This window comes from Gopherus flavomarginatus, chromosome 8 (genome assembly GCF_025201925.1).
Source record: "Gopherus flavomarginatus isolate rGopFla2 chromosome 8, rGopFla2.mat.asm, whole genome shotgun sequence".
Classification (NCBI taxonomy): domain Eukaryota; kingdom Metazoa; phylum Chordata; order Testudines; family Testudinidae; genus Gopherus; species Gopherus flavomarginatus.
Window position 1 is genome coordinate 637,936 of NC_066624.1, and position 15,587 is coordinate 653,522.

The 15,587-nt window shown below is 58.0% G+C and overlaps 1 protein-coding gene across 13 annotated transcripts in view; it reads right to left on the reverse strand.

The window, feature by feature from the left end:
* NLGN3 (neuroligin 3) overlaps positions 1-15,587 on the reverse strand; it is a 109,375-nt gene that overhangs the window by 16,299 nt on the left and 77,489 nt on the right. For 12 of the 13 annotated variants that reach the window (XR_007775880.1, XR_007775879.1, XR_007775881.1 and 9 more), the window contains 2 exons: positions 8,553-8,702; positions 5,681-5,866 (listed from right to left, as the gene is read on the reverse strand). Coding sequence is in view for 10 of the 13 variants with exons in the window: in XM_050964905.1 (XP_050820862.1) it covers positions 5,681-5,866; positions 8,553-8,702 (336 nt within the window). In the remaining 3 variants the exon portion in view is untranslated. The remainder of the gene's footprint in view (positions 1-5,680; positions 5,867-8,552; positions 8,703-15,587) is intronic. The other variant, XM_050964909.1, reaches the window with a different exon arrangement.

Sequence of the window (15,587 nt, forward strand, 5' to 3'; positions counted from 1 at the left end):
TTGCTTCTGCTGCAGAGCTCAATGGAGCCCAGCAAGGCACATCTGAGCACCCACCCGAGGGAGCTGCACGAGACCGAGGGCACTAGATGCTAGCACCCTGCCATATGGGGCTCACTCAGGCTAAAGCTGGGGTGATAGAAGGCCTGGGAAGAGCAGCCAGGAGGACCTTGCCAAGGAAGTGAGCACAACTTTGGAGACAGCACCGAGTCTCAAACGAGCAGCCCACGAACAGGTGCAGGGCACCTCAGAAGCAGCATGGTGGCTTCATCCCCTGTACCTATTGGGTTTCCAGGAAGTGCTAAAGGATCCCCCTCCAGCCTAAGGGGAAGATCTACAGGACCTCAGAACCCGACTGATTTCGGGGGACAACTAATAAAAACAGGGACAGGACTGCAGTCAAAGGGTCATAAGAAGGGAGCCTGACGGGGACACTGAGCAGAGAACCCCGGACAGCGCCCACTGCTCCTCGAAGGCGTCAAGGGAGCCAGTGGACACCGCCCAGAGGAACTCTGCCCGGATACGGGAACGGACAGAGGATGGGAAACAAGCTCCACAGCCACAGAAGTCTCCATGGGCCAACCTCCTCTCCCTGATTGTGCAGATGGCCATTTTAGCCAGGGCAAGGAGGAGGTTGACTGGGAGGTCCCATGACTTTGTGGGGCTATGGATAGGGAGTGTGTAGAGAAGGAGGTGAGGGGAAAAGTGCAGCCAGAAACGCAACACTATATTGGTGAGGAGCCAGTACAGGGGCTGCAACCTGGTGCACTCTAAGTAAACGTGCGCCAGGGTCTCCCTCACGCTGTAGAAGGGGCAGGTGTCTGAGGCAGGGGTAAACCGCGCCAAATACACACCCGTGCTCACAGCCCCATGAAGGAGACGCCAACTGATATCCCCGGCGGGCCTCAGGACCAGGGTAGAGTATAGGCTAGCCCACTGGGGCCCTCACCCTCCAGAGGTGGCAGGAGATCCTGCCACTTTGTGTCGGGGCGGGACACGAGGGTGAGGAAGTGAAGGGTGTGGAGCACGAGCGTGTAGAGATGTGTCCTTGGCGCGGTTTGGAAGTGGACCGGCTGCAGATCATGCACGGGTCCACGGGACAGGGGTCCGATGAAAAGGTCCGGAGGGCCCGGGGTGGAGGGTCGGTAGGGCGTGGCCCCTCGCAGGACCCGGTTGAGGTAGGCCCGAGCAGCGGGCGGCAAAGCGGCCTTCACCTCTTGTAGTACGCGCTGGGGAGTATAAGGTCTGGAGAGCCCCATACACCGAGCAAATGTCAGGGGATCCAGCCAGTCTCCCCGGTCATAGTCCAGGAGGTCTCCGACCCTGGCAGCTCCTGCCAGGACCAAACTCTGGCGCACCGCGGGGGACTCCGCCTCCTGCACACGAAGCTGGGGATTGTGCAGCAGGGGCTTCGCAAGGAGATCTGTCCCCTCGGTGGCTGCCACGGACCTGGTCGCAAAGAACAGCTTCCAGGTCTGGAGGAGGCCCTGGTAGAAGACCGGCAGCCTGGAGAGGTCTCGCGGAAGACCCCTTGGATCGAGATAAAGGAGCTGCTGGTTGTATCAGAGCCCTCCGAAGCGGCGCAGGAAGGCGTGTGCCAGTGCTCTCCACGCTGGACTACCCGCACCATAAAGAAGCCTCTACAGGGCCTGGAGATGGAAGACGTGGACCTGAGTGCGCAGGCACTTCAGGCCCTGCCCTCCCTCCTCCAGGGGCAGGTGGAGGACCCCTGCAGAGACCCAGTGCAGTCCTGGCCAAAAGAACTCCAGAACCACCTTCCGGAGGTCGGCCAGGAAAACTGGGGCCGGGACCAGGGTGTTGAGCCGGTACCAGAGCATGGACAGGACTAGCTGATTGAGCACCAGTGCCCTCCCTTGAAGGGAAAGGCACCGGAGGAGTCCTGTCCATTTCTTGAGCTGCTCCGTCGCCCTGCCTTGCAAACCTTGCCAGTTCTCTGACGGAGACGGATGCGTGGCAGAAAGGTAAATGCTGAGATAGAGCAGCGGACCTGCACTCCACCGGATGGCCTGAAGCGTGGGTGGGAGGGAGCCCGCCTGCCACCCGTCCCTGACCACCAGGCCAGAGCTCTCGACTGAGTTGACCCAGGCGGAGGAGGCCACCGAGTACACAGCCTGGCAAGCCTCCACCCGTGCCAGGTCACCCGGGTCCTGGACCACAAAGAGCACATCGTCGGCGTACGCCGACAGGACCAGCCACAGCTCTGGCTCCCGAAGCACCAACCCCGTCAACCTCCTGCGGAGGAGACAGAGGAAGGGCTCGATCGCCAGAGCATACAGCTGGCCCGAGAGGGGGCACCCCTGCTGTACTCCCCGCCCGAAGCTGACCGGCTCAAACAGGGTCCAGTTGAGCCTGACCAAACACTCTGCGGAGGTGTACAGCACCTGGAGAAAACTGGGATCCGAAGCCTAACACTCGCAGAGTGCCCAGGAGATACCCGTCGTCCACCCTGTTGAACACCTTCTCCTGATCCAGGGACAGGAGGGCGAACGACAGACCATCCCTGCACCCAAGCTCCAAGAGATCCCGGACCAGATACAGGTTTTAAAAGATGCTACGGCCCAGGACGGTGTAGGTCTGGTCTGGGTGGATCACGTCCTCCAGCATGGACCCCAGCCGCAGCGAGATGGCCTTGGCTATGATTTTGTAGTCCGTGCTGAGGAGCGAGACAGGACGCCAATTCCGTAAGTCGCGGAGGTCCCCCTTCTTTGGCAACAAGGCGAGCATGGCTCGCCTGCACAAGAGAGGGAGGACCCCACTCTGCAAGGACTCAGTCCAGACGGTGACCAGATCCGGGCCGAGGACGTCCCAGAACAGGCGGTAGAACTCCGCAGTCAGCCCGTCCATGCCCTCTGGGCATGCGACAGAGGGATTCCGAGAACTCGGCCAGAGAGAGAGGCAGCTCTAGCCGGTCCCGGTCGCCCACGCTGACTGTTGGGAGCCCGTCCCAGAGCACTCTGCAAGAGGCAGGATCGGTCGGACCTGGGGAGAAAAGGTGCATGTAGAAGGTTCTGGCCCTCTCGCACATCTCCGCCGGATCCGTGAGGGGGGTGCCGTCCTCTGCCAGAAGGCAGGTGACGTGCTTCTTGGCCCTCCTCTTTTTCTCCAGGGCACAGAAGAAGCGGGAGCCACGATCCATCTCCTGAAGGAGGCGGATGCGGGATCGAACAAAAGCACCCCAGGCCTGACGGTCTTCGAGGACCCGGAGCTCCTCCCGCTTCTCCCGGCACGCTCCACAGAGGGATGGATCCTCAGGACTGGCGGCCAGACGCCTCTCCAGCTCTAAGATCTCCCATTCCAACTGCTCTATCGCCGCATCCCTCCGTCGGCTGGCGCCCCGGGTGTAGTCATGGCAGAAGAGCTGGGCGTGCACCCTCCCCACATCCCACCAGCGCCGCACCGAGGGAAAGGCATGCCGCTGCCCTTGCCAGGCCAGCCAGAACTCCCGGAAGGACGCCACGAAGCCCACATCCTCCAGCAAGCTGTTGTTAAAATGCCAATAGGCTGGCCCCAGCCTCTCTGCACAGAGAGAGGCCATCACAGTGATGAGGTGGTGATCCGAAAAAGGGGCCGGCCGGACATTGGAGGACTGGGCCCGTGAAAGATGGAAGCATAACAAATAGATGGGGTCCAACCTGGAGTGGCACGACCGATGGGCCTCCACCCGGACATAGGTAAACGTGGAGACATCGTCCGGGTGGTGGTAGCGGCGGACATCCACCAGGGAGTGATGGCTGACAATCTCCTGGAGGACGTCCACGGCGGCCGGACTCTGCTCGGTCCTTGAGTGGTCCTGCTCCTCGAGGGTGGTGTTAAAGTCCCCGCCCAGGACCAGGCATTCACGAGGATCCAAAGAGCTGAGGAAGGTGGACGCCTGCTGATAGAATCGCAGCCGCTCCGGGCCTGATGTCGGGGCATAGACGTTCATGAGGTTGACCACGAGTCCCTCCATGCAGACCTAGAGGTGCAGCAGGCAGCCCGGCACAGCCTCGGCGACCCCCAGCACCTCGGGCCGTAGGTTGGGGGAGAACAGGGTAGCCACTCCAGCCATACGAGCTGTGAGATGGCTAAAGTAGACCCTGTCCCCCAACTGCAGCCACCAGCTGGCTTCGGTGGCTGGATCCGTATGGGTCTCCTGCAGGAAAACCACAGAGTACCCCCCTCCCGAAGGAAGGAGAGAACCTGGCTCCTGCGGAGACCCACCCTACAGCCCCAGGTGTTCAATGTGGCAAAGGTGACGAGTGCCATGAGGAGGGCTGTGGGGGATCCTCGCCAGCAGGGACGCTCACGGCCCCCCTTGGGCCACGCAGCAAACCGTGACCCATCCCAAAGGCAAGCAAGGAGTCACGGAAGCTGCGGACCCGCCGGTAAGCCGCGGCACCCTGCTTCCTGGTCCTTTTGCCCTCCCGGCCCGGACGCTCTGGTGAAAATCCCCCCATCGCTGGAGAGCAAGCGGTACCTTGTTGCGGGAGCCCAGGACGTCTTCTAGAAACTCCCGCAGCTCTTCTTGCAGCATATGGGGGGGTGGGGTCACTGGCCTCCGGTGATCCACCGGTGGGGATTCTGGCACAGCCCCGTGGCCTACTGAGACGGGCACAAGTCTGTGGAGCTGGCCTGGTAGGCTCTCCCAGATGCTGCGTGGACCCATCTGGTGTGTTTGCAGGGTGGGGCTGGGAAGCTGGGCACAAGATTCTGGAGACTTCAATTACACAAGAAGTTGGGAAAGTCTGTGACAGGGCAGAGTTAAGGTGACTTGGGGGCCCTTGCTCTGCATTTCAAGCCCTTACCATGTCTGGAGTGCTGTTAAACTTCCCCTGACCTGTGAATTTCCTGGGCTCATGCCGCAGGGCTTGGGGATAATGGCATCTCGACAATGTATTTGACTCTCAGGGGCTGACGTGTCCTCTCAGGGGTAACCCATTTACCACAGCTTCTGTCTGGGGAATGGGAGGAAGCGACAGAACAGTCTGCAGCTGCTGCTCCCACAGCCAGTTCTGACTCATTTCTGCTTTGGAACTGTAGGGTAACTAGTCACCAGAGCCCATTGCAGGGAGGGGCAGGATTGGCGGGTCAGGTTCAGTGTCATTTAACACTGCCTGGGCCAGGGATTCCTAGGGCTGATCCGCTGAAGGTGCCCTTCAGCCCTGGCATGTTATCAGCGGTCCAAAGAGCTGTAGTGATATTTTCAAGGGTAATTCAGTTTCCAGTTATATTTCCATGGCCTTGCATCAGGGGGCCATGATGGAGCCTCTTCTAGAGGTCCCAGAAGTGTCTGTCCACATCCTACTAGTCTGGACTGGCATCTCTGTTCCTGATCACACCCCACAAACAGCTACAGACTTACAGCCCCAGGCCAACCCCACCCGTGCTCTCAGACATTCCCCTGCCTTTGTTCTCCTGGGGACAGCCCACGCTTGGCCCATCTAGCACCACACCCAGGCAGTGCAAGCATTAGCCGCTTTCCCCTTCCCTTCTCCTAGGAGGGGGGCCAGGGTTAACTCCTCATTTACAATGGGGAAATGCAGGCCTGGAGAAGGGGGAGAGAGCCTTGCCTGCATGTCCGTTACTCTAACCACTATACTCTCATTCCCTTTGCCAAGGAGGGCTCGGCAGCAGCACTGGCTGGGGGCTGGCTCACAGCCAGGCTGGGAGTGTCTGCACTTACCTTCTGAGTGGTGGGAGAGAGTGAGCAGACTGACGCAGGAGGCGCCAATGCCGGAGCCAAAGACAGTGATTCGCAAGGGGTCCCCCCCGAAGAAGGCAATATTTTCACTGATCCAGCGCAGAGCCTGGATCTGATCCAGCAGTCCATAATTCCCCTTGGCCGCCTGGTCCCCGGTGCTCAGGAATCCTGCAGCCAAACGAAATCCACTTAGGACACCACAAGCAGCCGGTCTTCTGACCTTCCACAATCCCCTCCAGCCCCAGCCAGCGTGGGAGCCCCTCTCAAACCTCCTGCTGAGAGCACCTGTGGCCAAGGCCGTGCAGCAAGACTCGGGGATCTTCTTTGACTGGGCACCTCAGAGCTGAGGTCAGGGACCCTCAGTGTGAGCTCCCGGGGCCCCCATCCCACTGCCAGCCCCTGGCACCTCCCCACTGAGAGACCCTAGGAACCGGCTCTGAATCTCTTGAAATGGGGACAAGGAGCCTGCCTTTTGCAGCTGGACTCTCCCACTGCTCCTTCCCACTCCTCTCCTGGGCACAGTGTAGCAGCCCAGCCTAGCTCAGCCCAGCCCACATCCCTTGGGTGGCCAGCAGGGCTCAGAGCAGAGGAATGGGCCTACCTGGGCACTTGGCTGAGCCAGCTGCTTTCTGAAAGCCTTGAGCACTATCAATAGAGTGACTCAGGCCCTGACCCCTGTACCAGCACAGGCTGCAAGGAGCCGTCCTGCTGGGCTGACGAACCCAGGAGTCCCCCAGCCACCTCCCCTTTGCCTGGCAGGGCAGCATCTCTCTCTGCCTGAACACCCTCCAGTACACAAGCCACAGTCCCTGTGGCTCTCACTCCTCCAGCAGGGGTTGGGGGGGCTCAGGCTCCCTACAGCCCTGGGGAGCTGTCAGCTTCTGTCCTCAGCGATTTCTTCAGGCCAAACCATTGGCTTGGGGTATTAGCTAAAGAAATGACCAGGCCCCCCACAGTCCCTGACTCCAGCACCAGCCCAGAGAGGCACCTTTGCTCAAGTGCTCCAAGCACAGCGCAGTATGTTCGCTGCTCATGGCAGGGCTCACCAGCTCAGGGCCCAGCCTTTGCCAGGTTTGTGGCAGCTGGCACAACCAACGTTCCTCCATTCTGCAGAGCACCCAGGCCAAGCATCCTGCCACCAGCCTTCTCATGCCTCCCAGAACCCAGGGTGCTCGGCCAGTACGGCTTGGGGCGCACCTGGGGGGGGGGAGTGGAAAGCCTCTGTTCACAGGCAAGTTGGGCTGGGGCAGAGGGTGGGTTTGGGGCACCAGGCATAAACACGGGGGCTCTGGATGAACCTGGCCACAGGAGAGGATCTCCAACAAGGCAGCTCCTATGCCCATCTCAGGAATGCTCCAGCCCAGGCTCTAGCAGCTGGGACAGGGCAGGGAAGAAGCTGCTGCGGGCTGGGAAGAGGTGCCTGATGCCTGAAGTCCATGTGTCCCTAGCCCCAGCGGATGTCAGTGTGAGCTCTGGGAATCATGCCCCAGGAATCTCAGGTCAGCACACTTGGCCTTACTGATTCGGTCCAACATCTGCCCGAGTCCATCATCCCTCCACAGGACAAGCTCCCGAGGGAAAGGTGGAAGAATACACACACTGCAGGGACCAAGCCCACAGGCCACCTTGGGGGAGAGGGGCTAGACGTGGCCTTGTCCATCTGCAGCGACTCAGCTCTGCATGGCTTCAGCGCCGGCAGGCCCACTGGCCATTGCCAGGAGCAGAGCTGTGCCCTGCAAGTGCTGACACAGCCTGGCTTTGGAATCTGCTGTGGTGCTCCAGCAGGATAAGCCATCTGCCCTTTGAGAAAGCTCCCAGCAATCTGTTTCCAGAGGCAGAATGGATGGGACATGTCCCAAGGGGCAGCTCATTAGCGCTGGCCAGGCAGCTGCTGCTCCCAGACTCCAGGGAGGAGGAGCTGGATAAACACATGTATTAATTATTTAACTGGGGATCAATATTTGCTTTCAGCTGAGCCAGGCTGTGTAAATGAAACTAAACTCCCCAGCCCAGGGAGCCTCAGCGCTGCCCTAGGGCCCAGCCACAGGCAGGTACAGAGCTGGCAGAGAGGTTGGGGACGGGCAGCAGGTAGCATGAAGGGCCAGCTGGAGGCCCCAAGCCCACTCCCACCTTTCTCAGGTGACGCTGGCAGGACTGAACAATCTTGATGACATCCTCATCCCCCCTGCCCCAACCACTCTGGCCATAACTTGACCCCCCCAGGTCCCTTCCCTGAGCCACGGAGAGACATGAGGGCAGGGCTACAGGGGCCTGGGCAGAGGTTCTCCCTCACCCGTGAGCAGAACAGGATCTGCAGCTAGAGGAACTGCAGGGGAAGGGCAGAGCACAGCCTTCAGCAGGGATACCAAACTGGCCTCCTCATGGAGCTCCTGACCCCACAGGGCACAGAAGGACCTCCTTCCAGCCCCTCAGCTCTTCTCTGAGCAGGCCACTTCCTGTCCTAGGCCGGCTTGAGCAGAGTCCCCCTGGAGCTCTGCCTCCCCCCTCCATGCCCCTGCTCCCCCACCCTCGGGGCTCTACCCCCAACCTTGGAGGTCTGCCTCCCACGCCCCTGCCCCCCCCACTCTCAGGGCTCTACCCCCCACACCCCTTCTCCCCTGGCCTTGGGGCTCTACCCTCCCACATCCCTGTCCTCGGGGCTCTGCCCCCCACAGCCCTTCTACCCTGACCTTGGTGCTCTGCCCCACATACCCCTACTCCCCCCACCTAACAAGAGGTGAGTCCCTCAGGGCTCTGCCCCACATATCCCTGCCCCCCACCCAACAACAGCTGAGGCCCTCGGGATCCCCCTTTTCCCCCCACTCCCAGGAATTGGGCCCTGCTGCGCCTATACCTAGCACGCCCACGCGGTAGTTGAGGGTGATGACGATGACGTTGCCGTAGCTGGCCAGGATGCTGCCATCAATCATGTTCCCTGTGCCCTCCATGTAGGAGCCACCATGGATATAAACCATCACGGGCTTGGCCCCACTGTCACGAATGTCTGAAAGAAGAGGAGGTTAAACACAGGACTCTGCCAGCACCCACAGGACCCTGCCAGGAGGGGTGGGACTGCAGGGGAGAGAAACAACACCAGCTGCCAGGACCTGCAGAGGGGTAGCGCTGCAGCCATGCCCAGGCCAGCTAGGGCCTGGGCATCTCACACCCAGGACAAATGGAATGGCCTGTGGCAGGCTGGGCTTCATCACCTGCCCCCCAGGATTCCCATAGACCTTGTGGGCCTAACCCCGGCGGAGCCACAGCCCGGCACTGCTTCTCCCACCAGGCCAGCTGCCCCAGGTGGGTCAGGGCTCTGCAGCCCAGAGGCCATGAGTGGGCACTGAAAGGGATTCCTGGGCTACCAGCCCAGATGGCACATTTCTCTGGAGAGGGATCTTGCTGTATGTCACTCAGCACTGGGCCCATCCTGGGGCTCCTTCCCCAGCAGCCTGACGGAGCGTCCTGCATGCACAGGGGCTGCGGGAGCCTGCGAACAGCCTGGCTGCAGCAGGCTGGTGGCTAGCTGAGTCCTGGAAGCTGGCATTGCTTTGGAAAGGGGAGAGATGTGCAGGACCCGGGGCAGGTGGAGGGAGAACACTGCTCGCATTTTTGACCTCGCCATGGAAAGGCAGGAACCCCTCTGTCTCTTGCCACTTCCCTCTAGCTCTACCCCCAGTGCCCAGACAGACCATGGCAATGAGGGGCAGACAGACTGACCAGATGGGCACAGGGAATGGGGGAGATGGAGGAGCAGGCAATGAGGGGAATACAGGGGAGTGGGAACTGGACTAGGTCCTGAGAAATGGAGTGTCAATAGAGGGGGTGCTGGACAGTGAGGGGTCATGGGGGGGCGCTAGATGCTGAGGGCCTATGGGGGAGGGGAGGCATCAAGTGCCCTCTCTTCTGTGAACATCTCAACAGACGATCCTCCTGCACCCCCTGGCCCTGCCTCTGGCGTTCTGCCAAAGAAGCAGGCACTGGAGTCCCTCCACCTCTGGCTGCAGACCCCACACTCTTATGCTTGGCCTCAGCATCTCTCTCTCTCCCCTCAGCGGGCGCTGGGGCTCTGGCACAGGTAGGTCAGCCCTTTGCTGACTTCTGCCCTGTTTTCTGATTCCCAAGGCAGTGCCTGAAGGGGCCAGTGCCAGCCATTGGCAATGCTTTTGCACAGCCACAGTTACAGGCATGCCTCTGCTGCAGACCACAGTATCCCCTGAGGCTGGGACTTGCTTCTCTATGGGACTAGCTCCTCTCGCTCTCCCTCCTGAGTGCCAGTAGCTGAGAGCCCCTGCAGATGCACAGTGATCCCAGGCCAGGCAGGCTCAATTCTGAGCAAGACAAACCTTCCAGCGCCTTCAGCAGAACAGGGGCCCACAGGGTCAGTGAAACATGGACCCCACTGGGCTATCATCCATGCATTGGGCCTGGGGCCTTGGTTTCTCCTTTGGATGGCTGCCCTGGTGAGAGAGATGACGTTTCATACCCCAGGCTGGCAGCAGCTGGCAGCACACAGACAGGGCAGCATCATCCCAGGAAAGAGGGATGATGGGGCTCAGATGGGTCTGCCAACCTCGGCTCATTAAGCCTCTGGCTCTGGGTTCTCTGTGGAACCAAGCTGGCTGCTGCCCCAGGCACCAACAAGCGAGTCCTTCCCAGCACTCCTGACAGACGGAGGGGCACCTGGCACTGTGCAGGCACAGCCTGTACACTCAGAGGCTAACCAACCTCCCTCATCTGGTCCATCCCCATCCCCATCTTCCCGGGGGAACCTGGGTGAGTCATAGCTCTTTTTCCTAGAAGAGGCCTATAGGTCAGTGTGCCTGTGAGCAGAGCATTTCCCGAGGCTACAAGCTGAGCCCACCTAATAGCCCTCTACACGTGGCCATAAGTGTCCCCTCTCTCCAGCGCCAGGGACTCCCAAACGCCCTAAACTCCCTGGGTGGCTGGGGCTGAATCCCCTCTGAGCAGGTCTAAAGGCCCCCCCGAGGGAAGTTCTCAGGCTTCCAGCCTTGACTTGGTATCTAGCTTAGATCTCTTGCCAAGGAATTTACCATCATCCTTCACCACACTCCCTGCTGAACCCACCCCCACCCACTATGCTGGGCAGGGCCAGGACCCCCACCCCATCGCACATCTGGAGGCTGAGGCCTGGAGTGGCCCAGGATCATGCAGGGAGACTGTGGCACAGCCAGCCTTGAACCAGGTCTCCGGAGTCCCAAGGTGGCTCCTTAACCACTAGACAAAGCAGCCCTCCTCTGATGCTGTGATCTGCTTTTGTCAGCCACTCAAAGCACACAAACCTCTCAAGCCCTGACCAAAGGCTGGGAAGACAGCAGCATACAGGAAATGCCACAGAGGCTCCCAGCCCGAGCTCCAGTTGTTGAATGGCCTTTTGGTGGCTGCAGCTGGAGTCAGAATGCTGAGGGTGAAAGCCCAGAACTACCACCAAAGCAGCATGTCCACAGCCTGTCAGATTAATCAGGAGTGCTTGAATTAGGTCGAGGGGAGAACACTCTCCCACTGGCATACAGTGGCTACACTGGAGACCTTACAGCAGTGCAGCTGTAAGATCCACAGTACGGATGTAGCCTAAGGTGACTGTCTGTGACTTCACGGTCAGACTGTTCTAATGATCATGGGGTTCACATTTGGTACTGGCCTGGTGAAATCTAATTCCAGAAATTACCGCCAGTTTGGGGTGCCTGCCTGTTTCTGACAGTCTGCCCTGAGGTAGGCACTTGTGGCCATGAGCCACTCCAGACAGTGTGACAAGCAGGACTTCCAGAACAGCACCCTGTTTGGATCTGAAGAGATCAAGAGATGGAGAATCCCCATTCCCCCTGGGAGTTTGTTTCAGTGGTTCATCACCCTGGCTGTTACAAATCTCCGGGCTGGATTAACTCTCCTGTGGACCTGGGGCCATGAGATTTTGTGGGGCCCTTGTGCACAAGTCTTTTCCTGGGAGGGAGGTTGGGGCGGGAGGGAGCTGGGGCAGAGGATTGGAGTGCTGGAGAGGCTGTGGGGTCTGTGAGGGGGATTCTGATATGGGATGAGGGACTGGGGTGGAGGAGGGGGTGCGAGATGCAACCTCCAGCAGGAGGCGCTTACCACAGGCTGCTCCCGGCTGGCAGTGCAGTAGGGTTCAGGCAGGCTGCCTGCCTGCTGTAGCCCCATGTGGCTCCTGGAAGCAGCTGGCTCCTAGCATGTCTCTGCAGGCCTGGGAGGAGGGGGACAGCGTGTCTCCCTGCGCTGCCTGCACCTGCAAGCGCAGCCCCCGTAACTCTCATTGGACAGTTTCCAGCCAATAGGAGCTGTGAGGACAGTGTTGGGGGCGGGGGCAATGTGCAGAGCCGGCTCCCCCCTTGCAAGGGCCGCAGAAACACCTTAGCAGCCAGCTGCTTCTGGGAGTGGCATGGGGCCATGGCATGGAGGCAGCCTGCCTGAGCGTCTCACTGCACCGCGGGACTTTTAGTGGCCCAGAGTTGGAGATGGCTGCCTATGATTTATTTTGGACGGGGCCTCCCTTGAACCAGGGCGCTGGGCTGCAGCCCCTGCCTTAATCCGGCCCTGCAAATCTCTGCCTAATTTCTAATTTGAATTTATCTAGCTTCAGGTTCCAGGCATTGGGAAGGAGTAGATTCTTTGTCAGTAAATGCTCATAAGTGTTGATTTCACCATGCACACACAAACCAACGAAAATATATTTCCATTGATAATTAACAACAATTACTGAGAGGCAAAGTAAGAAAAATGCTGCTTCAGAAATTACTAATTTGATTGAAGAGTATTTACTTTGCATAATTTGATGTGATGTTGACAGTATGTGGTTTTAACAATTATAAATGTTTAACTTTTGAAATCTGTGTTTACTATCATTTAATTATTGTCTGATACCCCCCATAATTTTCTATGACTATAAACATTTAAATTGATAAAAATATTAAAAAATACTTAAAACCCAAAATTTTGTGTACTGTGAAAATGTTAAAATCAATAAAAATCTAACAAATGCTTAGAAATAAACATTGATATTTGCCATTAAAAATGATCAAAAACTTTAATTAGGGTTGGCAGAATTCGATTTTACAAGCCCTTTAGAACCCACTATTTCTCCCTGAGAAGGAATGTATATGCCATAATCAGATCACCTCTCAATCTCCTTTTTGATGGCTAAACAGATGCAGCTCTTTAGTTCTCTCACTGTCGGCCATTTTCTCCAGATCTCGAATAATTTTTGTGGCTCTCTTCTACGGTTTCTCCAATTCTGGACTACTATAGGGCCAGAACAGCCCCATGTGTACAACTTAGAGCAACCCTGGGGCTGCTCTAAGTTACTACAGCCTGCTCAGTTACTGCCTGTCACTTATGGCCACGGCAGCATGGATTACACCTCCCAGCCCAGCCCACTCCTTAGGCTGATGCTTCCAAATCAGCAGGGGCACCAAGAGAATTCTCCCTTGGCGTTTACAAGCAGCTTACAGTCCCTATTCAGTCAGAACCCGCTCCTGCTGTGTCACCAGGCGGCGGCAAACCCCGCGACTGCACCTCGGGTGGAGAATTCCTTGAGGTGTCCACAGGGAGCTACACAGAGCATCTGGATATTGTCCTGTGGGCCCTTTCTCATTTAAATCCCTCAGTCTTGGTTCCTCTCTGGACCTTTCGCATCTCAGCCCTGGTGGAGCTCATGTCTGCAGCGTTTTTTCAGTCCTGCACATGGCACTGCCATCACCAAGCCACTCACCCCGATGCCTCAGTGGAGCTAATCTGGTGCAGCATGGGAGACATTGTGACACAAGGGGGAAGCTGATTTCTGGCCCCTCAAACATTTACCTCCCCCCCAATCTAAGCACCCATGTGTACATACATAGACACCCCTGCCCCCAAATGCCACAGCTGCAGTGAGGAGGCTGAGGGCCGTGCATTGCCAGGGAATGTGCAATCCCCAACATTGTCAATGTGTCCGCCAAGGATATTGCTAACGAGGTGAATTTATCACAGTGACGTGCACTGAAGACAAACACAGTACGAAGGGTTCTGGGACAGGGGCAAATGGCTGCAGATGGAGAGAGAGGCTGGTTTTGCCAGGTTAAATTCCATCTGCCAGGAGAGTACCCTGAATGCCACAGGACTCTCATAATTCACCAGTTTCCACTGACAGCAGTTTCCAGCTGTGTCCTCAGCAAACTTCCCCAAACTTTCCCCTCCTGCCAACATGATAGGCCATTTGACTTTTATACTGAGCACCAGCCAGCTTTGCAGCTTCCTTAGGCCTGGGCTACATTCAAAATTGCTCCGGATTAAAATCACACCTTCAGTTAAAGTGATAGAAGGCCATACCTGGATGCTGGGAATTCAGTTTAAACCTAGCTTGTATCCATTTAATTTCACTCGATTCCCTATTGATACAAGCCAGGCTTAAACTGAATTCAGTGCATCCAGACAAGGTATTGGACCAGCGTGACTCAATCAGCTTAAAAGCCCATGTGTAAGGGCAGGGTCTTGGCCTCTGGACACAGCAAGGTCCTTGCTGAGCTGCACATTTTAGGGCCTGTCGTTTACTCCCAACTTGCTCCACCCATTTTTGTTTTCACTGCCAGCAATCTGGGCTCTTTGTTATTAAGGGGGAGACACCCCCTTGCACTAGCTCCCCAGGCAGGAAAGGACCACAACCCCTCCTCCCTGCACCTTCCGGGCACTGAGGCGCCCAGCCAGGTCGTTTCCCCCTCCAGCTCCACACCTTGGTGATCTCCCACCTAGCCTGCTGTGCTGGTCTCCAGCCCCACTCTGACCTTGCAACCCTTGAGCCTGTCCAGACATTCCTCCCACCACAGCAAGCTCCAGCTGCTCTTCCTCTGAGGCTCTGAACAGCTCTGCCCCAACAGTCATCGCCTCCTGCTGCCAGATGAACTGAGAAAGGGCCTCTTAGGCTGAGCATCTGGAAACCACTGCCTTAGCACCCCCCTAGGAAGAGCCCCGCACTTCTTGCCTGGGGGACAGCGCTGGCTGGGACCCCCTTGGCCAGCACATTGAACATGAATGTAGTGAGGGGACCCTGCACTGGCTGAGAGGAGAACGATGTGACGAGATCTAACTGGGCTTCTCCGCCTCTAGACTCTGAGCCTCTCTGATTCCTTAGCCCAGACTTGCTCCATTTGAGACATCACAGGCTCACGTTCCAGGGACTTGATACCAGGGCACTGGCACAGTAAAAGGCATCTGGTGCGCACCCATCCCCTGGCCTCCTGGCAAATCATCATGCACTGCCTCAGCAGCAGCAACACATCCCTGACCCTGACTGAACAGCTGCTGCCCATGGCTCCAACTCCAGCTGGGGTCTCAACTCGGGGAATTCTTGCCTAGTCCTTTGTGGTGGATCTAATGTTTAGCCACCCACATGCCAAGGTCACTAACTCACAATCAAGCTGCCACCGCAACGACCACCACCTGCCACAGGGCAGCACCACTTCTCCCAGTGCCCCCTGGCGATTCAAATAAGAGCTGCACAGAAGGGACTGCACCCTCCCATACTGTCCAGGCCCCAGTTCTGCATTGGACATGGCAGGCAAAACCAGATACTCCTGTCCACTCTGCTGAGAAAAGCCACCAACCAAGGCTGATCTGTTCCTGGCCGCACAGAGACCAGCAACCCGAGAGGGGTGCCCAAGCCACTGATGTAATGCTTGCCTTCTCTCCCCTTCCTGCAGTCAGGCCCTTGTGAGACCAGTTGCCAAATTCACCAGATCATTGTGACAGTGTGCAGACAGTGTCCCCGTTTGCTTCCGCCAGGCAGCCCCATCCAACCCTGGCGTGTTCACTCGCTCACCCACAGGCTCTGCCATACCCTCAGCAAACAGTACAGCATGCCTGGCCTCTCACTCACGCCTGGGCA